This window comes from Gavia stellata, chromosome 10 (genome assembly GCF_030936135.1).
Source record: "Gavia stellata isolate bGavSte3 chromosome 10, bGavSte3.hap2, whole genome shotgun sequence".
NCBI classification, from domain to species: domain Eukaryota; kingdom Metazoa; phylum Chordata; class Aves; order Gaviiformes; family Gaviidae; genus Gavia; species Gavia stellata.
This window is the reverse complement of record NC_082603.1, coordinates 25,478,707-25,490,474: the sequence shown is the minus strand read 5'-3', so window position 1 is coordinate 25,490,474 and position 11,768 is coordinate 25,478,707. Positions and strand designations below refer to the sequence as shown.

The following is an 11,768-nucleotide window of genomic DNA, read 5'->3' as shown; positions in this document are numbered from 1 at the left end:
CGCAGTCCCCTGCTCCCTCCCCACCTCCCTGAATTGTCCCCCCAAGCCCCGTGTCCTGCCCCTTAAATGTGCTGGATCCTGGAGGGACAGGGTGTATCTTGGGGTGGGCAGGGTTAGGGGGCTCTGGGAGGAAGGGGCTTCAGGCAGATATTGGGACCAGGGGGGTTAAAGGCTCTGTGCACCCCTCAAGCGCTTCGTGGGGCATCAAGGACTCTCAAGGTGACCTGAAGGTGAAACCGTCCCTGTCCCGCTGACTCCCTGCCAGTGGCCAGGACGATGGGGGCTGCATCCCTGCCCACCCCTGGGGCAAAGACAGAGCCCTGGCCACTGCTGGGGCTGGCTTTTGGGGTTGGGAGGTGGAGAAGGCCCACAGGCGGAGCAGGACCTCCCCAATGCATGAAGTGGGTGCCCTGCTGCCGGGGGAAACTGGGGCACCTGGCTGTTGCAGTGGGTGCCCGTGAAAGCCAGCGTCAAGGGTGCAGTGCTCGTCGGGAGCTGGGCACCCCGACCCCCCCGCCTCATCCCGCTTTCCTCTCCCTGCTGGCGCAGGTGTTCCAGCTCCCAGTGCCGTGCTGGGACCAGTATGATACTGCCCACCAGCCTTCGTCTGCCCCAGAGGGGCATGTGGGGAGGCAGTTTGGGATTGCAGTGGGGCTGGGAGGACTCCATCAGGGTGAGCCCCAGGGCAGAGGGGAGGCAGAAGCCAGCGGTGGGGGATTAACACCCCGTTTCCCCCTGCCAGGGCTGGGGGTCCAGGATGGGGCTGCTGGTGCTGGCCCTGGCCGCCTGGCTGGGGCTGGGGCTGGCCTCGGCCTCTGAGGGGGCGTCCAACAGCAGCCGGCTCTGCCGGGAGGCGCCGGCGTGGAGCGTCAATGGCTTGAGCCCCATGGCGGGGGCTGCAGGGCAGGTGACGGTGGTGGCCCTGCTGAAGGCCAGCTGACACTTCTGCCTGCAGCAGGCCCGCAGGTGAGCCCTGCTCCCCCTACCCCAAACCCAACCCCGCCATCGTGGGGGTTGGCATGGTGGACCCCACCCCAGCAACCCCCTCCCAGCGCCTCCTTCCCCACAGCCTCGGGGGCCTGCGGGAGAGGCTGGCCCGGCAGGGCACGGTTGACGTCCGCTACATGATCATCAATGAGAAGGCGCCGCTCTCCCGTGCCATGTTCGGGGAGCTGGAGCGCCAGGCCCCGCTGGGCATTCCCGTCTTCCAGCCGGAGCCAGAGGAGCCTGACGTCTGGCAGGTCCTGGGGGGCGACAAGGACGACTTCCTCGTCTACGACCGGTGAGTGTTCCCCATCTCGGCTGAGGCTTTCCTGGGGGGTTACGGAGCGTTTGGTGGGCTTCCCCAAGCTCCCCCATGGCTGAGCCAGGGGAACCCTAGACCCCCTGCCTCGAGCCGGGCCATGGCTTCTCCTCGCAGGTGCGGCCGCCTGGCTTTCCACATCCAGCTGCCCTACAGCTTCCTCCACTTCCCCTATGTGGAGTCAGCCATCCGCTTCACCCACAGCAAGGACTTCTGCGGCAACTGCTCCCTCTACCCCAACACCACCCAGGAGGTAAGGAGCAGGGGTGCTCACTGGAGCCGGGCTCCCTTCTCTCCTCTGGCACTGCACATCAGGAGAAAAACAACCTTATCTTCACGTTGGGGACAGGCTCTGGGTTGGCAGTCGTCCTCGTCCGTGGTTGAGGGAAGGTGATGAAAGGTCTGGCATAAGTGCAGTTAAATAGGTCAGAGCTTTCAGGCTGAGAAGGAACTGACTAAAGGGGTCCTAGCCCGGGTCTGGAAAAGCTAACTAGGGTCACTGGCTGTTCTGATATAAGAAGGGGGCCAGCAATGGACCCAGAGGTGCCAAGCTCAGAGCAAAGAAAAGGATGTAGCTCCGGGCTCAGCAGGTGATTAGTCACTTCCCAGGAGAAAAATCCATCTAGAAATACTGAATGCAAAATCCCTTTCTTGGCTCAGGACTTCCCTGGACCACAGACAGCCTGAGCCAAGGGATGTAGGTACAGAGGCTTGTGCTCTATGTGCTCCAGTCTCTCCTGTCCTCTTGGCGCCCTGGGTTGGGGCTGGAGAGCCTTTGCTCTGACCCACGCAGCTTTCTGCATGACGGATGCTGGTCTGCTTTCATCTCAGCTCACAGGCATGCTCGCAGGCTCACTGCAGGGCCATGTGTGCATTCACATACCACACCAGCCCTTGTGTTACTTTCCGCAGGCTAACAGTACCATGGAGGTCCCTGTAACCCCGAGCCCGCTTTCCGAACAAGAGGGGAAGGAGTCAGAGACCCCCATCCACCAGCACAACCCTCTTCACCCTCACCACCACCACGAGGTCAGCAGCAAGAGAGCCACAGACCCAAGTGGGGACCATGAACCTGCCACCCATGCTCACCACCACCATGGAGAACACGGCCAGACCCATCAGGAGGGGAAGAAGCAGAAGGAGGGCAATGAGCACTAAGCCAGGCTGGGCAGCCTTACAGAAGAACCCAGTAGCATGCAGACCACACCAACGCGCTTCCCAGGGGCACGAAAGGACTGACTTTGGGCTGCTGGTCACCAGCAGCATCGGTGTAACAACCCCCTCCAGCATCCCCCGTGTGGGTCATACTCCCATGCTGTGACCAGGGATGAAAATCCCCCTCAGACCCCACGAGGTGCTGCATTTTCAGCCCCAGGGCTCAGTTCTGAGCCTTCCTCCGCCGCTGCCTGCCTTTCTGTGCTCAATGAAGCCTGCTGTGCAAACCGGGAGGTCCCCGGTCACTGCTGGCTGACACTGCACAGAGCAGCAGAGCAGGGGTGGAGGGGCCAGAACTGGGACGGGAGCGGCACTGCCAGCACGCTCTGCCTGTCCTGGCACCCCTGGGTGTCCTGGCTGGGGAGCGAGGGGAGGGACAGCACGTGCCTTGCAGGACATGATCCCAGGGGACGGGAAGGTCGCAGTTCCCCATGGTCTAAACCCTGTACCCCCATAGCTGTCACATCCTGGGGACCCTCCAGGCCTTGCACACAGGTATGTGCAGTGGTGATGGGTGGCCGCAAGATGGTGGCCTTGTCCCCTCTTGGAGACTTAGGGGCTGTATCCGGGGCCCACAGCTCTGGGAGGACAGGGGTGAGGATCCTGGGGTCTCTCCTGGGGGGGAAACGAGACCAGAGGGCGGTGGGGATATCCAGAGTACGAATAAAACCTGTGTGAAGCGAACCCTGCGCAGCCTGGCCTCTGGTGGGGCCCCTTCCCCAGGGAGGGTGGGAGGCCCGCTCAGTGCTGGGCTGGCCCTGGGCATTTCAGCACAGGGAGTGACTTGGGGCTGGATGTGGACCCCGTAAAGCATTCCCCTGTTGAGAGATGGGGAGGTAAAGGGGTTGAAGACAGAAGAAACCCCAGGTCTTCATGCCCTCTGGTTACCTCCTACCAGGATGTGAACCCAGGGCTTAGTCCCCCCCAGGGCACGGCATTAACCCTGCACTGCCAGGAGAAAGCTTGGCTTGGCACCTCAATCTCTGGCTTGTAGGTTTGATGTTGGGGTGCCTGCCCTGAGCTGCTGTCGTAGGGCTGAAGTTCCCACATGCAGTCCAAGGTCATCTTGGGCATCTTGTCCCCAGTGCCCAGCCTGGTCCCCATTGCACGCAGTGTTGGGGCTGCTCAGCCCTCAAGCATCTGGGTGCTGCATCCCCGGCAGGCAGCTGTGCCTGCCTGCACCCCAGGCTGCCCGCATGCCTGTCTCAGCCCCATAGCCCTTCACTCCAGCTCCATCCATCATCCCACACAGCCCCACTCAACGTCTCCTCTGAACTCTCCATCTCCTCTCTGGGCCCCACAGCCTGAGTGGGGAGCAAAGAGATGTTTTTTCTGCTCAGCGTTATGTGGCACCATGCTGTGGTGCCTGTCCTGCTGCTGATGCTCTGAGCTGACTTTCTGCCCCACATCCTGGGACGCTGCACCCCTCTGTCCTGTCTCTGCCAGAGGATGCTCTGCCCAGCGACTGGGGCAAGAGCCAGGGTGAAGAGGAACTGTTCCTTGTGGGGATGAGGGCAACGGGATCAGGTGGGTCTTTCCCACCAGCCCATGGGAGCCAGCCAGGCTCTCCGACGGGGTGCTGGCTGAGACCCTGCTCCCCCTCCTCCATCTCTCTTGCTCCCTCCCTCCTCCCCCTTCCTCCTCTACCTGCTCCCCGCAGCCCACAAGGGCACCTCTGTCTGCTGCTCATGCCATCAATATTGAGGTTATCTTTTTCTTCTGGCAGCTGCTGTAATTGAAACAAAGCAGGCCGGGCCTCACGGGCTCCACTCCTCTCGCTCATTTTGCCGGTGCTGCTGAGACAACTAATTCATCTTATCGATGCGTGGTTGGCCTCTTTTCCACCAGATCCAGGCAGAGCCCTCTCCCCACCACGGCTGGTGGGAGCAGTCTGTGTTCCTGCAGCATGCTGCTGGGTGCTGCTCTGACCCAACCTCTGGTCCTCGGCTTGCAGCAGTTGGGTGCTGGCCACCAGCAGGAGATGCCAGGGGGGAGAAGTGCAGACTGGAAGGATGCTGATGACTTTTATCTCTTTCTTTTGCCTTCTGATGCTTCCTCAGCCCTTTCGTTAAATTCCACATCCTTTCCTTGCACAGCTCCTAAAGGTGTCCCTGGCAAGTAGGTGACATTGTGATGAGTGGAGCACACACAGATTTGCATTCCCTTGCTGATGACCAGAGCCGCAATTAGCAGCGGCAGGTAGAGGGATCATGTCTGGTGCTGGGCGGGTAGTCTAGTGGCACAGTGCTGCACTGCCACCGTTTGGCTACCTCCCAGCAGACAAATTTCCAGCCCTGAAGACTTGGGTTGGTATTTTGCTTTGGGTAGAGAAATTGAGGCATGGGAAAGAGCTGTGGCACTGTTTGGGTGAAGTCCGGCATGTCTGAATAATGGTCAGAGTTTAGGGTGAAGCTGGTGCTGCTCCGTATGTTATTGCCCAAAGGCCTGAAGGGTTTTCGAGTGCTGTGCTTGGGGCCCCCATGGCATCACTCCCCCCCATGAAAGATGCAGCAGACCTGGAGCTCTTCAAAAGCTGTGTCAGTGTCTACACTCCAGCAGTGCTGAGGGAGAGCTTTGCTCCGAGTGTGCTGGAGGAGAGGCATTTTGGGGGAGTTAACAGGCTCTTCACATCGCTGATATCTGGGGGAGTAATGCTGTTAGTAGGAGTCAGAGAGCTCCAAGGAGTGCTCAGCTGTCAGCGGGGCTGGCTCAGCAGGGGAGGGTCCAGGGCAAGAAACCAGGGCTGACTTCAGGTCCTGGCGGTGCCGCACCGTGGTACCCCGGTGTCCGTGGCTGTGCCACCGCTCCAGAGGAGGACAGACCCCAGTCCCACACCACATGCAGCCTGCTGCCTTGGCCCTGTGTGCTGCTCCTGCCGAGGGCCAGGCAGAGCCTCTCAGGAGAGGGGGAACAGCCAGTCCTAATGTCAACAGAGGCCTCTTGTGCAGCGATGCTGTGTCAAGAAGAGGAATGGGTCCCTCCTCCTCCGCCCATTCATCTGGCAGCCGGGGCTGGCGTGCTGCCAAGCCAGGCTGCTTTGGAAACATTTCATTGAGGAGGCAGCTGAGCCTAGGAAAACAGAATGAAAATATACAGAGAGATCACTGTTGTTAGGCAAAATAAATGCAGGCGGCTGGATTTCTGCCCCCCAAGTCCAGCGCAGCCGGGCCCCTCTTGCTTCTGTGGGGTGAGGGTGAATGCTGCTGCCTGGGGATGGCAGCCACATATCTCCATTGTGGGTTAGGAGCTGGGGAATGAGGGCTGGAGAGATCATCCCCGGCTTTGGCCAACTTGCTGACGTCCCTGGTGAGTAGGTCCAGACTCATCTTGGTGTAGTGTCGCCCAAGGAGATGAGAGAGAGCAGAGAAACAGCTGCAGAAACCAGCAGCCCTGCTGACTTGTGTGCACTGCATGGCCACGGGTGCTGGAGGCTGGTGAAAACGGGGCTGAGGAAGTGTGTCAGATATTGGCCTCATTCATCCCCGTCTCCCTCCCCAGCACCACGTCACAGGTCCTGGCTGGGTGCAAGGCCACCAGCAGTGCCTGGGTTTTCAAAGCCCCATTGCTTGGCATGCCCTGTCTTTGTCTGCTGACAGAGGGAGAGCAGAGTCACCCCAAAGTAGTCCCCAGGGAGAGGGTGGAGGCACCTCTCTGGCTTTTAAGCAAAGGTGCATTCTACTGGTTTGCCTCTCCTGTTGTTTCCCCCGTAACCCCTCTTCTCCCTCCAAAGGCCTCCAAGTCTCTCCGCCAGCCGTTTGCTCCCCTGCAACAGACCCATCCCAGCTCCTTCCCTCCCTCCTGGTGGGTCCAGAGTGGTTTGGGGGAGGCAGAGCCGGAGCACCGGCCCCATGGGACATCAAGGCTTTCAGCCCTGCACAGGTGCTCTCAGTGCCACCGTGGTGCAGCTTCGCGTGGCTTCACCTCCTCTCTTTGTCCACCCAGCACGGTCCAGCCATCGCTGTGCAAGAACAAAACAGCCATTTCTCTGTGCTACGGTTTCTAGCCCCCACTTTTGCTCGCTGTCGATGGATGATGGCATGGAAGGAACAGTTTGCTTCTGTTAGTTATGGTTTTGATCTGGGGGTTGAAAGGAGCCCAGTGTGAGCAGACAAAGCCCAACCAGCACCCCAGGAGAGACATCTCACCAGCCCAATACACATGGATTTGCAGCACGGAGCAGATGCCCAAGGCTGAGACTGGATTCCGCGCTGGTCCCTGCATTCACAGACACTTTGCTAAAATCCAGGCTCCCCTCCTCTCACCTTTGAACGAGGAAAGCAGCTAGCAAGCTACTCTTTTTTTGCTGCCACATGAGAGGAGATTTGCCGTGTGTATCTCCATCTGTCTCTCCTCAAGACGAGCTGGTGCAACGCTTGGTTTCCAGCCGAACCAAGGTGCAGTGCTGAGCCGCTGTGTCCTGCTCTTGCGTCAGACGGCTTCAAGTGGCGCAGCCTTGTGCCGGGACTGCCAGAGCCTCTGCCAAAGCTTTGCCCCTGGCTGCTGCCGGCTTCTATGCACGGAGTGATGTGTGAGGATGCACTGTTGTGGAAGGGAGCTGGAACGGGTGGGTTGTTAAAGGGAAGGTCAGTATGGTGCAACCTTCCCCTGTCCCACTGCGCCCCGACCGACCCACACGGGGGGCAGTGCTGGGGTACGGCCTCACAAGTGGGTCCCCGCGTGGGGTCTCTGCACTGCCAAGAGCTGAAGTATGTGAGCATGGGGAGTGCACCTAACCGCCTTGTAAAGGAGCTGGAGGAAGAGGACGAACCCATGGAGCAGCCTCTGAGAGGGAGCACTGTAACACCCACTGCAAAGACACGGATCCTGACCTGGGGCGGGCGGCTCCCCAGCTGCCGTGAGAGCCCTTGATAAAGCTATAAAAGAAAAGCTGAGTTAATGATGTTTGCTGGTTTCTACCATGGAAAAGGTCCCAGACTGGAACCTTTTTTTTTTCCACATGGATGCGCCTGTGGAAATGGCTTTGGAATAAGTTGTTGAAATGGATGGTAAGGAGTGACCCAGACCAGACGCTCCAGGTGTCTGAACTCCGGCTCCTGGAACCTGCTGCTGAGCGTGGCCTGGGACGATGGCAGATGTGACAGTGGTGGTCCTGGTGGCACCTGAAGTAGGGCTGGCAAAACGGTGCAGACAGCTGTGATGACCAGTGGTACCAGGCGTGAGGAGAAGTATTATAAATTGAAATGTTCTGACTTCTGTCAAAGCTGGGGTTTTATTAGGGTCCCCCCCCAGCCACCCAGCCAATCAGCATGCAGTAATAAGGCCACACAGCCAACTAGCATCCAATGATGTAGCCAACCAGCCAATCAGCCATGTGGCATTGTAACCTCCCAGCCAATCAGCCATGGGGCATTGTAACCTCTCAGCCAATCAGCCATGTGGCATTGTAACCTCCCAGCCAATCAGCCATGGGGCATTGTAACCTCTCAGCCAATCAGCCATGTGGCATTGTAACCTCCCAGCCAATCAGTCATGGGGCATTGTAACCTCTCAGCCAATCAGCCATGTGGCATTGTAACCTCCCAGCCAATCAGCCATGGGGCATTGTAACCTCTCAGCCAATCAGCCATGTGGCATTGTAACCTCCCAGCCAATCAGCCATGGGGCATTGTAACCTCCCAGCCAATCAGCCATGGGGCATTGTAACCTCTCAGCCAATCAGCCATGTGGCATTTTAACCTCCCAGCCAATCAGCCATGGGGCATTGTAACCTCCCAGCCAATCAGCCATGTGGCATTGTAACCTCTCAGCCAATCAGCCATGTGGCATTGTAACCTCCCAGCCAATCAGTCATGGGGCATTGTAACCTCTCAGCCAATCAGCCGTGTGGCATTGTAACCTCCCAGCCAATCAGTCATGGGGCATTGTAACCTCTCAGCCAATCAGCCGTGTGGCATTGTAACCTCCCAGCCAATCAGCTATGCCTTGTGCGCCCACTGCCAGCGGGCGCGGGGCCGCGTCAGGCAGTCTGCTCAGCCCGTGGGAGCCTCTCCCGGCCGGGCCGGCAGCCGCTGCCCCGGTTTCACGCCTTCTCCTGAGACGGGCTCCACCGCTCCCTTGTTCCACTGTTAATTACGCTCCATCGCTAAGACTTTGTAGCTCCTCTTTGGGCCTGAGTTTGTCCAGCTTTCAGCCTCCTCTGCGTTGTTTTCTGGCTCGCAGAATCTGTATGTTATCTTCTCTCCGTTACAGATCTTTTTTCTTCTTTCCCGAGAAAGTGAAGTTGGTTCAGTGGGTTGTTTCCCACCCGTTTAATTTCTCCCTCCTTCCCTGGAAGAGAGTTATCTACATTTTAATTACCATTTGCGAAGTGTGTTAAATGCAGAGGGTAAAAGGCTGGAATGACGCAAAGGGGTTATCGTGTAACCTGCCGTCAGTTCTCTGCGCAGGGAAGAGGAGCGGGACCCTGGGTGACGGAGTGCGGAGGGACAAGCCCCAGCCCTGGCCTGACTCCGGCTTCCCACCTGGCCTGACCCTGCAACCCGCTCACGTCTCCGAAGCCAGGGCAGACCCAATGCAAAAGGCTAATGGGAGCATTGTTTACGCCTCGCTTTTCCATCATTTATTCATGCTCTTGTAGCCTGAAAAATTATTCCCCAGTTATTTTAGCATCTCTAATTAAGGGGAGGGAGCTTCAGCGGCTGAGAGGGGACGGTCGGCCGGGGGGCTGCTTTCCGCTGAGCTCAGCGCTGTGGCAGCCAGGCCAGCCGGGATGGATGCCGCTCTCTGGCGAGGGGCTGAGTAACTTTCTGGAGTGCTCTGCGCTTTTAGAGTCTGCGCCAGGGAGGCGAGAGATGACTGTTTCTCCTGGAAGCCGAGGGTCTTCGCCCAGCAGCTCCTCCGTGCTTAATTGCTGGCCTGCACAGCAAATGCGTTTGCTGGAAGGGTGCAGAAATCCCCGTGGCAAGGCAGAGGCTCAGCACTTTGCTCATCTTATAGGGGCTGGGGGAAGGGCAAGCCAGAGATGTAATGCTGTGTGTGGGTGAGAGAGAGAACAACAGCTCCTGACAGCCCTAACTCTCTGGTTGGGGGCGAGGGGGAGTCCGGCTCTGCCCAATCCCAGGCTGACACCTGGTACCCAAGCACCTCACTCCATCTTTCTCCCTTCCTTGCTGCTGCCCCAGACCATCTCCTTGTTCTTCCTGCCCCTCTGCCCCTGGGTGTGCCCTTTCCAGCTGTACAAAGGAGCTTCCCAACCTCCACCCTGCCCCACGGACCCCATCCCTGCAGTAGGGCTTGCCAGTTCCCCCTGCTTACACCCCCCTGGCCTCCTGCCGAGGTCCTCCAGGACCCCCAGCCCTGCCAGGTCCAAACTCCCGGTGCCTGCGGTGCATGGCAGGCAGAGGCGATGTGGTATGGGGTACCCTGGGGAGAGCATGGCATGGTGCTGGGTGCAGGCATCCTTGATCATGGATCAAGGATGTCCTGAGGTTTTTCTCAGGGATTACTGTCCCCTTTGGCAGTAGACAAAGGGCAGAGAAACTGCAGCACCCTGAGCATCCCCTGCTTTAAATTTAGGCATCCCTGAGCAGATACAGAGACATACAGGCAAGCAGAGCTCTTCCTGTGTCAAAGTGAGGGTGACAGGAGCCATCCTGCACCTGATCTTTTAATTCAGCCCATGCTTGGGAAGGGGAGATGGTGTCTTTCAGGCCTCGCATTTCTCTTTTGAGTACATGGACAATTGCAGTCACACCTGAAGGAGGTTCCTGAGATTGTCAGTTCTGGAGAGTTTCATAAAGTAACTGGCTGGCCACTGAAAAGCAACTTCATTAGAGCCCCTGCTGAAAGAGGAGCACAGCAATAACTCAGCAATAATGAGTCAGTGGAGATTCCATGGGGCATTCGAACAGTTTGATGGCAAAAATCTCCAGCTCAAGCTTATGCTTTGTTGGAGACCTTGCTAGGCACTGGAGATCCTAAAAATGGGGCTCAACTCCATAGGCAACCAAACCAAGGTATGGCTTCCCTTGCTTGCAAAGCCAAATATTTCATAATGCCCCTTCCTGGACATTGGATCTACAGGAATGCTAAGGAATAACTATCCCGGGCAATAGATCCTGCTGCTCCTGAGTGCAATAAGGCAGGGGAGCTGCAGGCTGCGTTACTCCTGCCTCTGCTCTGGACAGCACCAGCAACACGGGAAAGGCAGAAACCACCATGCTTCCAATGAGTGCCCAGGGCTGGCAGCCGCGGCGGGGAGCTTGGCTGCTGATAAGCCCGGCTTCGGCTGCTTCGGAGCAGCAAATCCTCTGGGTGGCCACAGCAGCAGCTTGGTGGCCACCTGCACCCTGTTACCTAGCTCTTTTCCCATTGTTAATTGGCCATAAAATTCTGCTGCTCTTGTATATCTTCATCTGTCATCAGAGGACTTTCTTGGTGCTCACCGGGTCTTGCAAAGCTCTGCTGTCATCTCTGCAAGGCTCAGCCAGTGTTACCCATGTTAGTGAGGGCATAATGTTGACTATTCAGAGTCAAAGCAATGTCAAAGAGGCATGGGAGCATCCAAGGAAGGGGAAGATGCCCAGGGAAAGGCAGTCTTTCTGCTGGGGATGGGGTTTGGGCATTGTGGGGAGAGAGGAGAGCAACTGCACGAAGCTGTGCAGGTGGGAACAGCCTAGGAGGTGGCATCCACTTCAGCTGAGACGTGGCACCTACCAGCACTTACCCTGTCTGCCACAAAACAAGGCACAGGTGCCAGGAAACCTGCAGAGAACATCTCAGCTGCATCCTTTTCCTCTCTCTTTATTGGAGCTTTTGAATTTAGTTTCTAGCAAGAGGAAAGCAGATTTCTTGCCCCACAGCACCTGCAACTTAAAGCTGGACTTCTGACTGAGCTAGCACCCGAAGAATTTCCCACGATACTGCATTGCACTACTGCCTAACTGCAGTGTAGAGCCATGGGGGCTCCAGTGCCTTTAGTCAGTAAATTTTCTAGCCAGGGTCTCAAAATAAAATGCTTTCTGGGGCCAGCATGAATAATCAGCCCTTTGTGAATAACATCAGTGCTCAGGCCAGAATGGCTGGAGTCGGTGGGTCACAGCATGGGCAGACCCTGACCAAACAGCCTTGAAGCCCGGAGGGGAAGCGAGGCTGCCAGTGGTAGAGGCTCAGCAAATGGCTGGGCTCAGGAAAGCGTGTGGTGAATTATTGATGTACCTGGTTCCAGGCTCTGAATGAGCAGCATCAGGGGCTGGGCGGGAGGCTGACATTTCGTATCCTTCCCCGGGGA

The 11,768-nt window shown here is 57.7% G+C and overlaps 1 protein-coding gene across 1 annotated transcript; it reads left to right on the top strand.

The window, feature by feature from the left end:
- Window positions 1-757: 757 nt before the first annotated feature.
- Window positions 758-3,155, top strand: LOC104257381 (selenoprotein Pb). Its single transcript, XM_059822187.1, has 4 exons — window positions 758-966; window positions 1,070-1,282; window positions 1,421-1,556; window positions 2,216-3,155. The coding sequence occupies exons 1-4, from the start codon at window positions 758-760 to the stop codon at window positions 2,459-2,461; spliced, it is 804 nt and encodes a 267-aa protein (XP_059678170.1). The 3' UTR covers window positions 2,462-3,155.
- The last annotated feature ends 8,613 nt before the right edge of the window (window positions 3,156-11,768 follow it).